The sequence below is a fragment of the Thalassophryne amazonica genome, chromosome 11 (assembly GCF_902500255.1).
Source record: "Thalassophryne amazonica chromosome 11, fThaAma1.1, whole genome shotgun sequence".
Taxonomy (NCBI): Eukaryota; Metazoa; Chordata; class Actinopteri; order Batrachoidiformes; family Batrachoididae; genus Thalassophryne; species Thalassophryne amazonica.
Window position 1 is genome coordinate 43,759,721 of NC_047113.1, and position 21,482 is coordinate 43,781,202.

At 42.5% G+C, this 21,482-nt stretch overlaps 1 protein-coding gene across 1 annotated transcript in view; it reads right to left on the reverse strand.

Annotated features, from left to right (window-relative positions):
* Positions 1-4,303: 4,303 nt before the first annotated feature.
* LOC117520774 (melatonin receptor type 1B-like) overlaps positions 4,304-21,482 on the reverse strand; it is a 55,099-nt gene continuing 37,920 nt past the window's right edge. Inside the window, exon 2 of the mRNA XM_034182098.1 lies at positions 4,304-5,291. Coding sequence (XP_034037989.1) covers positions 4,426-5,291 — 866 coding nt within the window. The 3' untranslated portion in view covers positions 4,304-4,425. The remainder of the gene's footprint in view (positions 5,292-21,482) is intronic.

The window sequence follows — 21,482 nt, forward strand, 5'->3', positions numbered from 1 at the left end:
AGAGATGTTCAGTCAGACTCAGGTCTGGGCTCTGGCTGGGCCACTCAAGGACATTCACAGATGTTCCTGTACACCAGGGGTGCCCACGTTCGGTCCTCAAGATCTACCTTCCTGACACTCTTAGTTGTCTCCCTGCTCCAACACACCTGAATCCAATGAAAGGCTCATTAAAAGCCTGCTAACGAGTCTTTCATTGGATTCAGGCGTGATTGAACTTGGGCACCCCTGCTCTACGGCCTTGGTGAACCATTGGGCTGCCCTTCTTATCATTCTGCCCTCCCCTACAGTCTGATGTTGTCAAGGCAACTCCAGACATCATGCACACTTGTGTCATTTGAGTGATACAAGCTCATCTCATCTGCACACATGATGCATGCCCCCACCCCTACAACCCCCCACCTTGCCTCTGCCCTGCCACTCCCCCCGACCTTTCAGCTGCGCAGGATACTGCTGCAGCCACTCCACACTTACATTGCCTCAATTCAGATGATGGACTTTCTTAAAGTTTAGCGTACATAAACAATCAAATGTACATGTATGGTTGTTTTAATTCTGATGTGTGCTGTTATTATGTTCAACGAGTAATAATTGTGGATTAATTGCTGTATTTTTGTTTTGTCTGAGGTGACTGGGTGTGAAAATAATTTCGTTGCACTTATTGTAATGGCAATAAAATCTATCTATATCCATATATATATATATATACACGAGGTCTGTCCATAAAGTATAGGTCCTTTTAATTTTTTTCAAAAACTATATGGATTTCATTCATATGTTTTAACGTCAGACATGCTTGAACCTTCGTGCGCATGCGTGAGTTTTTCCATGCCTGTCGGTGACATCATTCGCCTGTGAGCACTCCTTGTGGGAGGAGTCGTCCAGCCCCTCGTCGGAATTCCTTTGTCTGAGAAGTTGCTGAGAGACTGGCGCTTTGTTTGATCAAAATTTTTTCTAAACCTGTGAGGCACATCGAAGTGGACACGGTTCGAAAAATTAAGCTGGTTTTCAGTGAAAATTTTAACGGCTGATGAGAGATTTTGAGGTGATACTGTCGCTTTAAGGACTTCCCACGGTGCGAGACGTCGCGCAGCGCTCTCAGGCGCCATCATCAGCCTGTTTCAAGCTGAAACCTCCACATTTCAGGCTCTATTGATCCAGGACGTCGTGAGAGAACAGAGAAGTTTCAGAAGAAGTCGGTTTCAGCATTTTATCCGGATATTCCACTGTTAAAGGAGATTTTTTTTAATGAAAGACGTGCGGGCGGATTGCAGTGTCGGCTCGCAGCTGCCGCGATGCTCCGCCACAGGAAAAACACCTCCGTTGGAAGCCTTAAGGACAAGTTGGAACATGTCCAGCTGTTAAACAATTTCTCATATACTCACTCCACTGAAAGCCATCAAAAGCCGCCTGGATTTTACAAATGGTTATCAACACGGAGGTGTTTTTCCTGTGCCGCTGCACCGCGTCCGCACGTCTTTCATTAAAAAAATCTCCTTTAACAGTGGAATATCCGGATAAAATGCTGAAACCGACTTCTTCTGAAACGTCTCTGTTTTCTCACGACATCCTGGATCAATAGAGCCTGAAATGTGGAGGTTTTCAGCTTGAAACAGGCTGATGATGGCGCCTGAGAGCGCTGCACGACGTCTCGCACCGTGGGAAGTCCTTAAAGCGACAGTATCACCTCAAAATCTCTCATCAGCCGTTAAAATTTTCACTGAAAACCAGCTTAATTTTTCGAACCGTGTCCACTTCGATGTGTCTCACAGGTTTAGAAAAAATTTTGATCAAACAAAGCGCCAGTCTCTCAGCAACTTCTCAGACAAAGGAATTCCGACAAGGGGCTGGACGACTCCTCCCACAAGGAGTGCTCACAGGCGAATGACGTCACCGACAGGCGTGGAAAAACTCACGCATGCGCACGAGGGTTCAAGCATGTCTGACGTTAAAACATATGAATGAAATCCATATAGTTTTTGAAAAAAATAAAAAGGACCTATACTTTATGGACAGACCTTGTGTGTGTGTGTGTGTGTATATGTATGTGTGTGTGTATGTATGTATGTATGTATGTATGTATATATGTATGTATATGTATATATGTATATATATATATATAAACTTCTTTTTCCCCCATCATACATTTTTAAGTTCTTCATTTGTTACAAGGTTTCAAAGAAAGAATTTCAAACTTAAGGTGAGAGGAAGAAGAAGAATGACCCTGCCGTTTACTCCATGCGCTGGAATGAGACTGTTCTGTTCCCCTTGAGCTCCTTTCGCGCTCATCTGTAGATGACCTTGCACTGACAAGTGGGCTGCTTGTTTTCAACATCACAGACACTGAAATTTAAAAACTCCTTGCAGTATTGAACAGTTTTGTGCTATTTCAGTGTTCTGCAACTTGACACAAAGTCTAGAAGCAATCCATGATTCCAATGTATGCATTTGCAGTCTCTACACATTGTGAATGTTTGATTATTTCATGGAGAAATCTATCCATGCACAGCTGCAGCAAGCACAGCAGAGTACAAAATCTGAAAAGTTGGTTGAAAACAAATGCAAAGTATGTTCAGAATACTTATGTTTCTCTGATATATGGATTCTCTTGAATATTATACCAACGGTGCATCAATATGAAGAATGTGTCACACTGGCACGTTGGAGCCTGTGAGTTTTCTGGGTGCACTCTCTGCTGGGAGGGTGTCGGAGCTCATCGGGGCTGCGGTGACGTGTGCTCAGCTGCTTAACCAAGTTACATTTCTTGTTCCGGAAGCTTATCACATCCCTCAGGCATTTAATAAGAAAGAAAGTTAGTGTTGTTTATCATCATTTCTTTAATAAATCTCCAAAATAATGAAAGATGTGCAACATTTAGAGCTGTGTACTCTGTATATTTTGCTAAGGTGGTCAAGAGAAAAAAAAAAAAAGACAAAAAAAAAAAAACTTTGCTTTTATTTCCCAGCAACTGAAGAAAATGGGAAAATTTAATTTTTCCCCAATCCCCCTGCCCCCAGCGCCTCTTAAAGACACATGGAACCCCCCCCCCCCCAAAAAAAAAAACAAGGCAGTCCATTTAACAGATAAAGCCTGTTTTGTTCTTTTCATTAAATTAAATAAGCCAGTGCTTCAACAGTGTTTTCAGTGTTTTTCTTGGCAGCATCAATGCTCAGAAGACAGGCCTGAGGATGAAACAGTATTAATATAGCTGACATTCCCATTGAAAAGATATTAGTACAGAATGTCCACCGTCAGGATGGAAAAGGAGACAAAAAAGTTTTATTGTACTGCAAAAGACACAATCTTTGGTTTATCAGTCAGGCATTGAACAAAAGGCTTCAGTTTGAAACAAAACCAAATTAAGAATTACACTGAAAGACACAACCCTCTTCAGAAAACACACTTACTGCTGTACTTTAACGCACATTGGGAATGGAAAAGACATTTATAAGCTTTTGTTTGTTACTGACTGCCTCTTAATTGTGCAAATTTGCAGTAAAGTCATTCTTGGTCACCAATGCTCAGAGGTGACTGCAAAAAGTGACAAATGTGATAATGCATATGAATACTCAAAGGGAGGAACTCTGGGATTTTATATTTTTATAACTATTTTTGGCTTAAACCAGGGGTGTAAAAAGGCCAGCCCAAACTATGTCACCGGCCAGCCACTCAGTGACAGCTGGAAATGACTGCTCAGTGTTCATGACATGTTAAATTAAAAACACAAAGAAGGACAGGTATATAAATAATTACTACAATAACTACATACACAATTACATAACAAATAACTAAGATAAATAATCACAGAACACAGAAACAGAGAGTGACACTTTGTTCTGTGGGCTAAATAAACAGGTGGGTGTGTCTGCAAACAGCAGCAGTTGTTGAGATCCACAAGTCACAGCTGAAGAACATGTATCGTGTTATGAAGGTCATGACATGACAACTCTACACCATGAGGCGTGTGCTTGCTGTCCTCATGTGGAAATACATAAAAACATATATCACCTTTACACTGTGTTGGAGCGAGCAGGCTGTGCCAGGTGAAAGGGACCATCTTATGTGTACACTCACCTGGCGATGTGAATGTCACGTCAACCACGTGAGCTATGGTCCATATGACACGGCGTCCTTTGGCGCGTGGGGCTGGCTGGATACGCCGGGCCAGCAGATGTGGACATCATAAGAGCGCACTGCTTCATTCATGTCATTTCATGACTTGATGTCTATGATGTATTGTCCGCTCGATAAGAGGGATTAAATATTAGAAATATTAGAAATTGTTTAAACAGTTATGACGGCCTCACTATCTTCATCAAACATGATCATAACACTACACGTCATATTTTCTGCAAAAAGGCACTGGTTGAAATATGGCACACAAATATGGCAGAAGAGCCTGAGAAAGAAAAACAAACAAGCATCATTTTAAACATCGAGTTCAGCAACAATATTGTTTGTAACAGCTGGTGAAGGCTTACTCTTCAAGCCTTCTGTGGCACACCTGGAGGTCTCCAGGAGGAACAGACGACGTATGCACAGAGCAAGGAGGATAGTCTTGTACTCTTTGCGAAAGTTTTGGTTAAGCAGTCCATATATAACAGCATTGAGGCAACTATTGAAATAAGCCATAAAGTAGCTTGTAACAAAGAGCCACTCCGGTATATTTGGAGCAAATGCCACAGGGTTGATAGCAACAGCAAGGCCTATAAGGTTCAGTGGCGCCCAGCATACAGCGAACAACACAAACACCATGAACATAGTCAGGAAGTTCCGAACATCGCTCGGTTTTAGTTTGGTCCTTTGCTCAGGTTTGACCCGATGTTTCACCTGAATCACCAGGACCCATATCCTCATGTAGCAGTAGGACACCACCAGCAGGGGGATCAGGAAGTGAATGATCACCACTGAGATGGTGTAGTATGGGCTGACTGTCTGAGCAAAAGTACAGGAGTAGATGCGAGGGTCATACTGCAGCGATCCCACAAAGAAGTTTGGCACTGTGGCAATGGCAGTGAGCAGCCAGGTGAGGCCTAGGTAGCAGCAGGTGTTCCTCAGGCTGTACAGGCGGTCATAGTGCAGGCTATGGCAAATGTAGCAGTAGCGGTTAATGGCAATGGCGGTAATGTTGAAGATAGAGCCAATGACGCTGAGGCCCATGATGAAGCCGCTGGCTTGGCAGTGCAGGTCACCCATGATCCAGTCATTGTGAAAGATGGCGGTCAGCACCAGAGGGTAGGGGTACAACGCCACCACCAGGTCTGCTACGGACAAACTCACCACAAAAATGTTGCCTGAAGAAATGGAAGAGATATACAACTGTTATCCATGGGAACAAACTCTAAAAATTAATTGGACAAATCAACCAATATATTTGTTGAAAGTAACCAATCCTTGAGTTGTTGTTTGAAACAGCCAATCCAGATTATTAACGATGGACTTTAATGTGTGTATTTTTCAACTTTCAGACTCTAAAGCATCCTTGCATTTGGCCTACTCAAAGTCAAAGATACTAAGAAGTCCATTGTTCGCAAAAAACAGGACAAATGTCGCACAGTCTACTATACCAATGAAATGGTAATGGGGAAGACCAACAGACTGGTCAAAGGTTGACCAATGTAGCTGTTGAAAACAACTAATACCCGTAACCCGACTAACTAATTATATTAGTAGATGTTTAACAAATCTGCTTTCAGAGTGTAAACAGAAACTGGTGTGTAATTAAAGGCTCTGCCACTTATGCTTCAGGGTAAATATCTTAAAATAAATAAACAATGGTGACAGTTCCCATCTTAATAAGTAGCTACAGTGTGCGCTTCTTACAGCAGTGTGATCACGAGTTTATCATCTTGGATCCAAGCCCATCCTGGGATTGTCACAGCTTACTCTATAGTTCTCTTGTCATTTAAATAATTATTACTTGTATCCCTGACTACAATGTACAAGCATACTTTGTGATGGGAGAACATAAATGCTGAGTTAGATTCCAGAAGAACAAAACATGGGCAATTGTAAACTAACAATTTCCTGTCCAACATATAAGACAATAATTACAACACATGGATCACAGGAAAATGACATCTGACTGTGTACAGCTGCACTGTCTCACTGCAATCTGCCAGATCAAACTACAGATAAGACAATCCAAGAAAAAAGATACACACACACTCATCTTCAACTGCTTAGTCCAAGCAAGGGTTGCGGGGGGCTGGAGCCTATCTCAACAGTCATAGAGCGCAAGGCAGGGTACACCCAGGACAGGACGCCAGTCTGTTGCAGGGCCACAAACAGACAAACACACACATTCACACCCACTTGCACACCTATGGACAATTTAAAGATTCTAATCCACCTAACCCACATGTCTTTGGATGTGGGAGGAAACCAGAGCACCCGGAGGAAACCCACGCAAACACGGGGAGAACATGCAAACACCACACAGAAAGGCCACAGGTGGGAATTGAACCCATGACCTTCTCGCTGTGAGGCAACAGTGGTAACCACTAAGCCACCATGCTGCCGAAAAAAGATACATTCCATCTAAATTTAGAAAAAAATATATAATTTTGCTTTCTATATGTTATGAAATAACTTATGTTTCTGTGTAAAGGTTTATTATTATCGTTAACTGTTGAGGAGCAGGAATAGAATATAAATTTAAAAAGTGCTCATTTGAAGCAGTGGTATTACCAGAATTTCATGGTTTATTATATTGACAGTTTGAACTTTAGTCATGTAAACACCTTTAAAATTATTTATTTAAAATTTTATTTTCATTGTTACTGAATATGTATAAGTATACATATTCAATTATACATATTTACTTAAATTAAGGTATGCACCTTATTAGGCAGACACATATCATACAGTGTATTATTACTTTTTTTTACATATTTGCTGTATTCCAAACAAAAGTAGATTTAGATGTTTTTGTTGCAGTTTGGAACCAAGAACAAAGTCAAATTGAACCCCAAAAACAGGCAGCCAGGACCAGATGTATAAATGCCAAAAATCAAGGTGCTTTCATAATCCATGATGAACACTGAATACAACATACTGTGACAAGGGGAAAAACAGTGAGGGAACCAGGAGTGAAGGATGAACAAAAGCTGGAACACCGTGAAACAGGAGACACCAAAAATACTTACAAAAGAAACAGCAACAAGAAGATGACTAACCCTGATAACATGAACCATGACCCACACTTGACAGAAAACAAGCAGTGGCTCATAAAAACTAACAGAACTAATGGATAAAGGTGTGTAGAAAAAAAAAACAGGAGGAGGAGCTAACAGACACATGGGAAACATAATGGAGAAACATTTAGATGTAAATTAGCTTTAAGCTAACTCTGGTACAATGCATCAAATGGAAACATTTGTTTTCTATTGTACACGGTCCCTTTACAAATAAACAAATTAAAAAAACATAACTATTCAGACAAAAAACTAATATAGAATAATAAGAAGACAAAAGGGTCAGTAGAAAAATAAACAACAATAATCGACCAGAACTACAGACAAGAAAAATAGACATACAGAAATAAAAGACAACCACAGATGATAACGAAGGGAAAGTGACCATCAGAGATGTTTTCTTCTGCAGGCCTCCCGTCTTGTGTACCAGCATGGACTCCCAAAACGTCTTGTATAATTTCATGTATTGTCTATTGTGTTGGTCGCATGGTCCAAACAGTGGGTCACCCCTTTGAATCTGGTCTGCTTGAAGTTTCTTCCTCAAATCATCAGAGGGAGATTTTCCTTACCACTGTCGCCTGTGTGCTTGCTCTAGGGGTTGGTAAGGTTAGACCTTACTTGTGTGAAGCACCTTGAGGCAATTTTGTTGTGATTTGGCGCTACATAAATGAAAATAAATTGAAAAGAGATAAACATACATGATAATAAAAACCAAAGACATGATCAAAACCAAAAATCCAGAATATGACAGAATTAAAATGAGGAACTAAGATTAAACAGATGTACACACAATGCTGGGGCACAGACACAAAGCAAACCACAATCAATCCCAAACTCAACATCTGACACAATACAAAGAGGATGGACGGAGATGACACGCATGACACAAACACACAGACAGCAGGGCTGCAGGTGCACACAAACATGAACCGGGGGCATACATACACACACTCCAGATACGCAAGACCAGGGGTGTGCCCACACACACACACACAGTGGGAGCAGGGGTGCACAAGACTGATCACACACGGATGACAAACAGCAGACAAATATACATACACACGCCTAACAGATACGGACATAGACCGGGGAACACGCACCAACACACACTCAAGAAGGACAGAGACACATACCAACACACATACCACGCCAGAACGCCACACGGCCAGCAGAACAGACATGAAACACTGTACAAAAAACAAAACAAAAAAAAAAACAAGATCAGAAAGACCCGCAACAATGTCACTTTATTTTACTGTGATCACAACAAACTAACTGTATGTGCTAGTGCATGCACAATGCCAGCACTGACTGTAGCCCGTAAATATGAAATTCAAAAACAATGAGATCCTTGTTCAGTCGATTGTGTTTTCTAATGGCTCAACAATGAAGGGTGCAAATCAACTGTTTTGAAGCAGTTGGTGATGTCTCGAGGCCGCATTTAGCACAGCACAGATCCTGTTGAAACATGGATGCAGTGAAGGTTTTGAAATATTCTGGAGCACTGTTTTGAATTAACCATCACTAATTTACAGTAACAATGAATAGGTTTGGTATTATCCCCAGTCACATGTTCTATTCATTTTTTGTAGTTTTACTTTCCTTTTCCTTCTGAAATTTTTTCCCTGTTTTTTGGCATCGCGTTACTTCCATCCTATGTTAGCTTAAATTATTAGCTAGGTGGAGCACAATAATGAGCGCATGACATGCCTATTGTTCAAGAGGCAGACAACATATATGAGTCCAACCACAGCTGTTCATAAATTTCTCGAAATTATCCAGCATCTATGAACCATCCAGCAGGTGCCACACATGTTTATGAGATATTAAGCCGCGTTCACACCGGGCGCAATGCGACGCCATAAATTCACGTCTGTCGCGTGGCGATGGACATACCACCATCGCCCGGTGTGTTGCTCTGCTTTCACTGCGAAAATTTGCCCCAGTCCATCATTGAATAGGAGGAGCTTCTATTCCGCTCACCGGCTCCGGTTATCAGTCAAGTTAACATGGCGGACCTTGATCACATGGAGCGAGTTGCTGTGCTCTTAATTGTTGTGGAAAGCTGACAAACATCACCAGCGGCACCGTCCCTGGGTTCACAACATCCTCATGAGACGTTTCCAATTCAGGGAGTATCATTATTTGCTGCAGGAGCTGCATCTAGATGACGACCGCTTTCAGCGGTACTTCTGCCTCTCTAGGACCCAGTTTGAGGACCTCCTGTCCCGTTCACGCGTGCACATGTAAACAATTTAAAAAAAAAACTGTCTGCTGCCGCTGCTGCAGTGCTGTTGCTCGCTCTCTGTCATAATTGTGTTTATAAGCCAGTCACCATTTGTTTTATTATACATCTGTGTAGTTAATAAATAAAATAATCTTCACGGATGATTCGTTCGTGTGAGCACATGAAAAAAAAAAACTGTCCGCTGCCGCTGCTGTGGGGCTGCTGCTTGCTCTTCCCCCAAAAACTCTGTCATAATTGTGAAATAAAGGACAAAAGGGACATAAGTCCTGCTCACAGGCTGGCTACCAGAGACAGGACATGTTCGCATCCAACTCAGTCAAACTCCAGACATCTCCACGTCACTACATATCCAGTCCCTGATTGGTCATCACAGCACGACAAGATGAAAAAGTTCATATTTTTCAACTTGGGGAGGAGGGCAACGCAATGCGATATCGCGCCACAAACGTGCCAATGGCTCAAAATCACTTCATTCGTGTCGCTTCATTCGCGTCCATCGCGTCGCGTTGCGTGGCTTGGCGCCACAACGCGTCCTTCCATAGGGATTACATGGCAACCTGTCACCGCTGTCGCTCGTGTCGCGCCCGGTGTGAACGCGGCTTAACAGGGTAAATAGTGCACTATATGGCAGAACTGAAACTGTGATTTTCCTTTAGGATGATAAGGACAGACAGGTTTAAGAATGAGCATAACCTGTCTTCCCTAATGATGGTGGGTGGCGGAAAGCCAAGTAAAGCCACCAAGTATTCTATCAAACACTTTAAAATAAAAAAATTGCTGTGATTTTGTCCTGTATGTACACGCAACAGTGTCTCTCTCTGTGACTGCGTGCCAGTGCAGGAACTTCATAGCCGCCGTTGACCCTCTTTGGATGCAATGCCATGAAAAATTATTGTATGCCTGTGTTCCAGCTATGTTTGTCTTATTTTGTCTGTGTACTTTTGCGAACATCACACAACATCATATAATTTGAAGCAAAAGTTGTCACATGAAGCACTCTTGAATCTTTAAAGCGAGATTAGATGCCCCGACCACCGCACGCAATCACACTACTAGAGGCGGTGTTTAGCTAAACATGGCAGAGTTTGTTTTGCTGGCGGATGACAATTTGAAGGAGCTAAGTGACGCTGCTAATTCGTCTTAAAAAAAAAAAATCCACTATGCGATAAGCAGTCTGGAGGCATGAAGAGCTGTTAGGATTAAAAGCTGGGCAAATTTGCGATGTGATTTTTCGCTGGACTGAGGAACTTCATGAAGTCTTTTTTTGTTTTTTTTTTGTTTTTTTGGAAGTACACAAAGTCAGTGCACGGCATCACAGACTAACTGTTTTCCCAAGTTGACTGAGAATGATTTTGGACTCCTATTTAAAGTTTGTGTTTGACTGCTGATGTCAAGCACCAGTGATGCACACCAAAATGTAAGTCCCTTTTCTGTTGTTTAGAAATTAATAAAATATCAAATAAAAGGATCTATTTTAGCTGTTATATAAAACAAATAATGAATATTTTTTCATTATTTCAATGGAATGAATATTTAATTCTGTACCATTCAACTCTGCTTTGCCTCGTTGAATGGAACACTCCATCTTTCACCTCATGAAATATTCGTACCATTGAACTCAAACATTCATTATTAATATAATAATGTTACATATCAAGGTAACATTATCCACAATGTTAGACATCTGTGCTTTAAACCACTGTTTCTCAACCACTGGGCCGCAGCCCATTAGTGAGCTGCATAGCACCATCTAGTTGTGCAATTTTTTAAGTTAAGACCACTTTTTCAATTCTACAATATTAATATTACAATATTAGACTAATTATTCCCACAAAAGTAGCCATCTATTTAGTGCAGCCAAGTGAAAGGTGAAATATGTCCCCTTGGCTTTTTCCACACTGGAGGTACCTACATGCTAGATCATGTTCATAGAAACGTGCCATGTGGCCAAAATGTCACAGCTGACACTCACTCACAATGCAAGTGATACACCCCATCTGAGTCCCCATAAAGAACCATATATTTGATACAAAATCATTCCAACAATTCTCAAGTGGCTTTTGAAGAGACAGAGTACCAAAGATGTATTCATGGCCTGAGGTCGCTTGTTAAGATCCAAGTTTCACAACCATAAAGTAAGACAGTAGGCACCAGAACCCTTAAGACCTGGGCCTTCATTCTCAAGTTCCTCTTGATTCAATAAACTCTGCCCAGATACCAAGGAAATGGCAAGTACCCAATGTGATAAGTATCACTGCCGAGATAAGTGAATGTCTCAACAAATTCAACACTACATACAGACACACTTCTGGTGACAGAGTCCAGGAAGTTATTGAAAGATTGGATCTCAGACTTGATCCAGGACCAAGGAAATTTCAACTCCTCAAGTCCTGCAATCAGGGCATCTATTGATTCTCCAAGGATTTTAGGTTAGGAGCTTAAATAAAAACACCAACATCACTGTTTTTTTTTTAATTGTTTCCAAAAGTACATCTCAACCTTTTCTTCAGAAACATTGTGAAAATGGGTTTGTCTGTGAAGCACTTTTCTTTCAAAAAAGAAAATATACTTTCCTGCCTCTTTCAAATTGTAATGATAAATGTTCCAGGCCAAACTCAACATTTTCAGCAAACATCTTCATACAAAGTGTTGACCTTTGTGGCCACCAACCCTCAGCTTTGTAAACTGACAAACAAGCTCATTTCAAACTACATATAACTTCAAAATGAAAGAGAGAGCTAGATAGAGAGAGAACGAGAGAGAACCACTGCCATTCAATCATAAAATACTAGTTTATTGCTTTGATTTTGTAAATATGATGAGGAAACAATCTGTTTCTCACTACCCCATTCATGCCGTACCTTGCTCAATCACCTCCCTTGCTTTGTTTTTCTTTCACTGCTAAACAAATCCTTTTGACAGGGTTGTATGGAGGTATGACCATTTTATTTCGGTTCTGAGACATAAGTGCTGTCAAACATTCAGAAAATAAACAGTTTACTTCTCTTACTGTATGGTTGGGAGACTTGGACTTGAACTAGTGACGTAAGGTACTTGGTCTCTTTGGAGGGTCCTTGTGCATCACTGGAAAGATGTGTTAAATGAAAGGTTATAGTGAGACTCAGACAAAGAGTATCACTTGCATGATGAGGGAACATCAGCTTTGATATTTTGGCCAAGAGGCATGTTTCTCTGGGCATGATCCAGCACACAGTGCTGAAGACCTCAGCACTTGAGAAACCCAAGGGGAAGTCCACATTTCACATGGCCATGGCAGATAGATGATTACTTTTGAGAGGACCACTTATCTGCTTGGGTGGTTGCCATTCAGCACCAAAGGCAGTTCCATGATGTGGCAATGCATGGCACCAGGGTGTAGAAATTGTGTCGGAACAATTGGCTGTCACTAACAAACATACCTGCTCTTGATTTCCATCACCTATCCTACATCCTTTGACCATACAACAGGTGGTAGCATTCAGTAGGTAGCAGACAGGTCTTTGGAATATTACATAAGCAAAACAAGAGCAACAAGGAGCATGGCATATGCCCTTGATCTGTATGTTGTTTGTGGACATTCCCATTATCAAAAGGAATCTTCCTCTCATAGAGACGAGCCATCACAAAAACATTCAGGTCAACTGGTGAAAGCATTCTCAAGTTATTGGACAGAAACAGAGTTCAAGATGACTGCCAGAGGCACTGTCTGCAATTAGCAGTGGCACACATTATCAGGGGGACTCTTCCTGTCATTGAAACAAACCTTTACAAAAACATTCAGGTCTAAAGGTGTAAGAATTGTTAAGTTACTGGACAGAAACTGAGTGGAAGATGGCTGCCACCATCTTTGATTAGCGATGGCATGCATTATTGGAAGGAACCTTCCTCTTATATAGACCAACTGTCACAAAAAGTTTCAGGTTACACACTAAAAGTGTTCTGAAGTTATTTGTCAGAAACAAAATTGATGATTGCTGCCAACTTGGATAAGCGTTGGCACCCATTCTTAAAAGGAACCTTCCTGTCATACAGACCAACCCTGACAAATGGTTTTTTGCCAAATGCTGAAAACATTCTCAAGTTAGCCAATGGAAATAAAATGTTAATGGACACAGATACACAGATGACTCTGATGCAGAGGCCTCGACATAATACCACAAAACCTTGATAGTTGCTTCTTCAATTGATCTAGGGCATCAAAGCAAAACAGATTTTTATTGGTTCCTCATCGTTGTATGCCCTTTACTGTGGAGACGTATGACCTGATAGCATTTATTATTTTTGAGTTATATTAACCTGCCCTGCAATATACTTCACGCACCGTGACCCTTGATTGGAGTAAGCGGGGATAGAAAATAAATGAATGAATGTTAACTTGGAGGGGATGGACTCATTTTTTCATCTATATATTCACGGGGTTGGGGAACATATTTAGGCTTTTTTCAATGCTGGTGGGGGGGAATCTGTTAATATCTGTTAGTGTAAATATCTGTTGTTAAATCTGTTAGTATTTTTTTTTCTTATAATGTTAATTTATTATTTTTTCAACTTCCTGACTCAGCCCCACGATCTTGATCCACCTCAAATTGATTTTCATGTATTTCAGGATCACATAAATATTTCCCTCACATTTTGTGAAAATCAGATAAACAAATATTATGTAATCAGACTAATAACTGTCAACAAACAGAAATAAACTTGCGATAGGTAAGTAATGTTTCGAGGGTCCAGACAATATTGTTGGATGAATGTGCCTGACAATTTCTTGTGCAATGCTGTAAGAATATTTTGTTTTCTGTTAATCTACATTTTCTTTTGAGATATTATGGTAATGCTTCATTTGAACTTTTTGTTTCAGATGCTGGGGTGAATCCAGGGTTATTATAGCAAAAAATACCCCCTGAAGTTAAGAAGTGAGGGCAAACGTCCACCTCTCAGTCAGACAACAGCTAAATAATCATATGATTGGCAGATACACTGTGATTGAATTTAAAACATGTTAGCCATCAATCCTCAGCACACAAAGACCACTCTAATCCCTGCTGGCCACAGACAGCGCAGCTATGTAACGTTGTTTAGCAACCAGTCTATAATTTAAACTCTATTAATAGCATAGTATCTTGCTTTTACATCAAGCATGAATTAAAATTGAATCAAACAGCAATTTTACATATCCTTCCGAGACATGGCACATTCCGTGAAAGTCCATTTCCAAGTTGCCGAAACAGCACAAGCCATCTCTCTGAGATAAAAATAAAAGCATTTGCTCTTCATCCTTCAATCAGCTCAGTGTGCAGATCTGTCCACCCGCATTTGTAATGCTTCCAGTGTCGGCTGTGTGTATTTGTCACTCTGCAGAGGTTTGAAATCATGCGCTTCAGGGTTGTCATACACAGCGGCCAGGCTGGAGTACACCGTAACCTCCCACTCTGGCTGAACCCTCATCGTCATGAGGTAAGCGCTAAAACACCACGGAGAGATTTGCAGCCCAGATGACTCTTTGGTTCGCTGGAATCCACTATTAAAACACTGGATGAACTGTTACCTCTCTGAGCTACCCAGCTGAACAAATGTCCAATCCCATTGCACCCACACTGAGTTTTTGATTTAGTGGGGAAAAAAAGTCAAGCATCATGCACGTTGTAATGTCGGCATTGCAGAAGAGAAATATGCCAGCTATTATTAAAAACGTGTACATAAATCTGAATGCTGGTTCCAGGGCATCAGGCCTGTCTGGTGTGCAGCCTTTAATCTTTTTTATACTGCCTCTGTAAATATCTGGACTTACCAGATACAATATTTTCCCACAAATCATAATGTTATCACTTTAAAAAGGTTTCATATTAAGGTGTAACAAATAACCAATATGAATTGTGACTACATCAACACACAGATCCCTTAATCGATGAAAATGTATAATGAGCCAATTTAAGTCTCAGTTTTAAATCTGCTAATCAGTTAAGCTGTTGCATGTCTACTTCCGCATCATCAAAATCTCAGAAAAGTTCAAAGGTCAGCGCGAGGCTCTCACGAGACTGGTCAAGGAACGTGAACTTTGTCTGCATAGTAAAAAGCAAAATCTACATGTCCGATAGCAGTAGGTGCTATCACAGATAAATGCACCTTTTGGAATTTTATGTTGGCTTCACAATTTGTTAATATTTTTATACCGGTTCAGAATGGGAAAGTACTTTCATTCATCCATTTTCTGACTCTGCGTATTCCACTTCAGTTAATGGCAACGGGAAAGCTATGTTATGAAAAAGAAGATCCCAGGTTTTTCATGAATTATGAATGTGAAAGTCAACAAAGTAACTTTTGGTTTGTTCTCATTTATCATGGAAAATAAATGTCTACATTAAACAAAGAAGTGTACTGAATTAGATCAAATCAAATCGCTTCATAATAAAAAGTATCATCCCTGAATCGTATCGTAACCAATCTATGTAGTTTCATATCGGAGCCTTTTAGGAAGGAGAGATGCACACACTGACAGCATATTGTGCAAAATCTGTGTTTATTTTATGTTTTACAGTTACACATGGTTGGAGTTACATTGTAAACAATGAAAAGCCCCCCTGCTACGGCCTTCACCCACTTTGCCTTAATTCGGATGATGGACTGCTTCAAGTTTAGTGATTAGTTCTGATGTGTGCCATTATTATGTTCAATTAGCAATAATTGTGGATTAATTGCTGTATTTTGTCTGAGGTAATTGGAGTGTAAAGTAATTTCATTGTTGTTGCACTTGTGTAATGACAATGACAATAAATCTCATCTCATATCAGTAAGCATATGGATGTATTAAAAAAAAAGAAGATGTACCATATAAAAACACTGCATTGTCTTAAATCCCTCTCATCAAGCGGCCAATACAAATATGATCCGTCTGTTCCTCCGTAGATGACCCATGGTCACTCACACAGTCATGAAATAACATGAATGCGAAGCAGTTCGCTCATCTCATTCATGCTCACATCTGCTGGCGCATGTCCTGCTGACATGCGTCTCTTGTGGACAGCGCACCACCACAGAACACTGCGTCATGTGGAACAAAGCTCACATGGGTGAAGTGACAGTCAGATTGCCTGCTGCGTGTTATGATCTGACAGGCCGTTTCAACCTGGGGGCAGCCTGTCCATGTGTGTGCCGTGTGCGTGCTTGATCACTGGAGCCCGTCGCCACAGTGATACATGTTTTATTTATGTCCAATTGATGACAGACACACATGTGTCACAGTGGTCAGTTGTTAGTCCATGTCAGTCCAAACACAGTACTGTCCAGCTGGGATGTCCAGAATGACAGCTCTCCACAGCTGCTTCAGTGGGCAGCCACACCTCCTGTCAGTTTTTAGCGCAAACACCAAAGCCACACTTGTGGGGCACTTACAGAAATTTCACTGCCAGTACAACAATGATTGTCTGCAGACTCTTGTCGTGCCAAGAATGCGACTAGCCACACATTTTCTAAGTGCCACGCGAGCGGTGTTAGATGTCTGTGCATGTCACTTGGAATTTGGCCAACACTTGCCGCGAAAGGGTTCAATGGACTCGCACAGCGCACACTCTGTCAGCCCCTGGTGTGCGCACATAGTTGTAGCAACAGGTGTACGAGGCACACGTAATGTGCAATTTGACCAAATTCGCACTATGTGTGAAGAGGCCCATCTGGCCACTCTACCCTACCGGACTGATGGATTGCTGCAGAGATCGTTTTCCATCTGGAAGGTTCTCCTCTCTCCATAGATGAATGCTGGAGCTCTGACACAGCCCATCAGATTCTTAATCACCTCCCTGACTAAGTCCCTTCTCCCCAATTGCTCAGTGTAGACGGGCAACCAGCTCTAGGAAGAGTCCTGGCAAACCTGAACTTCTTCCATTTACTGATGATGGAAGCCACTATGCTCATTGGGACCTTTGAAGCAACAGAAATGTTTCTGTACCCTTCCCCAGATTTGTGCCTCGAGACAATCATGTCTCAGATGTCGACAGATAATTCCTTTGACTTCATGCTTGGTTTGTGCTCTGACATTCACTGTCAACTCTGAGACCTTATATGTAGACAGGTGTGTGCATGTCAAAATTATGTCCAATGAACTGAACTTACCCCAGGTGGACTCCAGTCAAGCTGTAGAAACATCTCGATGATCAGTGGAAACAGGATGCACCTGAGCTCAATTCTGAGCTTCTTGGAAAAGGCTGTGGGGTCTTCATGGGGGGTGTGGGGTCTGGGCCGGACGTCCCACTCACGAAAGGGAAGTGACGTGTAACTTGATCACCTCTTCTTTCTAGGCGTAGTGAAGCCACGTAGCCCCACCTGGCCCGCCAGGCTGGAGGTTATTGCACATGGCCTCTCCTTCGCAACTGTGTCCATTGCAGCACCTACTCGTGGTACCCCCTGTTCTCGCAGATGCTGCTATGGGCGCGACCGAGTCCCCGGCGGTATAACTGTGATAGGCGGTCTGAGCCTTTGACCTGGGTGACCAGGCCATGAATCTGTTCTAGGAGAAGGAAATCTCTGATTCCAAAACCCAGGCAGATGAAGCTCGTGAACCCTGGTCGGCCATTCATCTAAGACAAGGACAGTCTGATGTAAAACCTACGACCCGAGGACCTCGCTGTCACCATCCAGCTTGCTAGGCCATGACAGATGAACCCCGGGTGTAAAGGGTGGGAACGGTATAGCGCGCACCGTCTCTCACCTTAAAAATCCTTTGCGCAGGCCTGAAGGACACATCCTCGTTTACTCCTTCCTCCTTTCTCGACCTTCACAAGCCCTGTAGTGATGGGAAAGGGGCAAAAATGGCAGGTGGAAGATGTCACTGGAAGCCGCAGTCTCAATCCTGCATACAGGCGGTTCAGGTGTATGGGTCGCTTTGATGTTGACTCGGAGACAACATCACCCGGCAGCACCCTGAACGACCAAGTAGCCTTATTTAGAGACAGCACTGCTTGCTCCACACGGAGAGGGGTCTAGAAAAGGTGGCCCTACCAAAGCTTGTCTCCAGAAAACCCAGTTGGCTAGCCGCGGTCAACGGGCATCTTCCAACGCAGTTGAACAACAACAAGAAGGAAAGAAAGGTCTCCACCCACCTCAAAGAGAAAAGAACTAAAACTGGCATGTTGGAACATCAGAACCATGCTCGACAAAGAAGACAGCAACTGCCCCGAACGACGTTCCACCCTTGTTGTACATGAACTCGCAAGACTGGACGTTGATATTGCCGCTCTCAGCGAAATTCGATTCGCAGTCATTATCACCTTGTACAAGAACAAAGGGGGAAAGTCTGACTGCTCTAACTACCGAGGTATTACTCTGCTGGCCATCGCAGGCAAGATCCTGGCTAGAGTGCTTCTAAACAGACTTGTTCCCTCCATAGCAGAGGACCACCTCCCAGAGAGTCAGTATGGTTACAGAGCCAAAAGAGGCAGTACCGACATGGTGTTCATCCTTTGGCAACTCCAGCAGAAATGCCAGGAGCAGAACAGAGGGCTGTACATGACGTTCGTCGACTTGACGAAAGCTTTCGACACTGTGAGCAGAAAGGGCCTATGGCAGATCATGAAACGCCTCGGCTGTCCACCTAGGTTTCTCAGCATGGTCATCCAGCTCCATGAAGACCAGAATGGCCAGGTTCGATACAGAAATGACCTCTCTCAGCCTTTCCCCATTGCCAATGGGATGAAACAGGGTTGCGTGCTTGCACCGACTCTCTTCAGTATTTTCTTCAGCATGATGCTCTGGCAGGCCTTTGAAGACCTTGACGACGTTGACGGCGTCTACATATGATTCCGCATGGATGGCAGCCTGTTCAGTCTGAGGCACCTGCAGGCCTACACAAACACACAGGAGCAACTGGTCCAAGAGCTGTTGTTTGCTGACGATGCAGCACTTGTTGCACATACTGAACCAGCATTACAGTGTCTCACTTCCTGCTTTGCAGAGGCCGCACAGGTCTTTGGACTTGAAATCAGCCTGAAGAAGCCTGAAGTGATGTATCAGCCTGCCCCCAAGGAGGATTACCACCCACCTCACATCACCATTGCCGAGACAGGGCTGAAAAACGTCCACCAGTTCAGCTACCTGGGATGCACCATCACATCTGATGCCAAGATCAATAAGGACATTGACAGTAGGCTGGCTAAAGCAAACTGTGCATTCGGCAGGCCCCACAAGCGGGTGTGGAACAACAAACACCTGAAGAAAGGCACAAAGATTGCTGTGTACAGGGCAATCGTACTTACAACACTCTTGTACAGTGCTGAGTTGTGAGTTACCTACCGCCGCCACCTACAACTCCTGGAATGCTTTTATCAGCGCTGTCTCCGCTCCATCCGCAACATCCATTGGAGCGACTTCATTACAAACAATGAAGTTTTGGAGCAGACTGGGATCATCAGCATCGAGGCAATGCTCTTGAGAATACAGTTACGCTGGGCTGGACACGTCTCCAGAATGGAAGACCATCGCCTACCCAAGACTGTAATGTACGGAGAGCTGTCCACTGGCCACCGGAACGTAGGGGCTCCAAAGAAGCGCTACAAAGATTGCCTAAAAAACACCCTCGCCGCCTGTCAGATCGACCACCGCCAGTGGCCCTCTATTGCTGCTGACCGAAACGCCTGGAGACACCGTGTCAACCAAGCAGTCTCCTTCTTTGAAAGTTCACGCAGAGATGGTATCGAAGAAAAGAGAAGAAGAAGAAAGAACCGTGAGGTCTCAACACCACACAACCCTGATAAGACCTTCCCTTGCAGCCGCTGTGGCCGGGTCTGTCTGTTCCGCATTGGACTAGTCAGCCACCAGCGAGCCTGCAACAGGCGCTGACGTCCTTCATAAATCTTCGTTCGCGAAGTCAAGCCATGATGATGATGACTTATGTACAAGTGATTTCTTAGTTGTTGTTTTTTTTTTAACTTTTAAGAAATTTGCAAAAATCTAAAACTTTTGTCACATTGTCATGCTTTTTGGGTCAAAATCCATAGAACACTGCCATCTATTGGATGGGAGTGTAAATCGCATCCAACTGTCACACGGTCGCCATTTGGTGTGCTGAATCACACTTAAATAGTGTAGCGAGGACCCTGCATTCAACAACCTCCTAAGTTTGCATTAAGCAAAAGTCATAAAATTTCTTCAAAGACAGCTCAAGATCTGGGAAATATCAAGTTGCCAAAAGGAGGCTTTCCTGACCATAGCACAGGATGGCCAACTGTCATCAACCCCCACCACTAACAGGATTTAAGGTTCTCTAAAGTGCATTCCTCATGGAGCTGTGACTCTCCTTTTCATCACCAAAACCAGATGTTGCCAACTCCTTTCTCATCTAAAAAACACAGACCCCAGAAAGACCACCTTTTCCAAAGTCTAAAAACTATGTCTTTACAAGATTCAAGTAAAATCATACCACAGACAAACTGCCATCAACTTGGAAATCACACTATAGTTTGTCTGGTTCAAATTGATGTAGGAATAACGGACTTAATGTTTAGGATGAAACCCAAAACCCAGTCCTTCCAGTCCATGAACCAAGAGTGACCCCTGTTGGACAAACTGGGGAAGGGCATGTAACTAACTTTTACAGTATTATAAAGTTTAATCACCTTTAAAAAATTATACTTTGCTGTTGTAGCCAGAAGGAAAAAAAGAGGGAAAGGAAACAAACGTGAATGTTTAACCTCACACATGAAATTGATATATCTGGTATTTTTGTGCTCTGATCATAGATTGTAGGAAGTTTATCCAATGTGCTTTTTCATATATAATCCTGTGTGTGATAGTTCTACGGACATTGTTTACTAGCGTTTTACAGCACCTGCTTGGTTTGTAAGCAGGAATATTAAGAATAACAGATGCTAATTTATTATAAAACTAGACAAAGGAACGAAGAAGAAAACTACAGTACACAGAATTCTTGGGGGTGGAGCTTTTAACCCTTTAAAAGCCTGCACCCCCAGGGAATCGCTCTCTTCCCTCCCTGTTGCTTCTCCTTTCTCTTAAGCACCCTTACTCTTACATTCTCTCTTTTTGGGTCTTGAGAC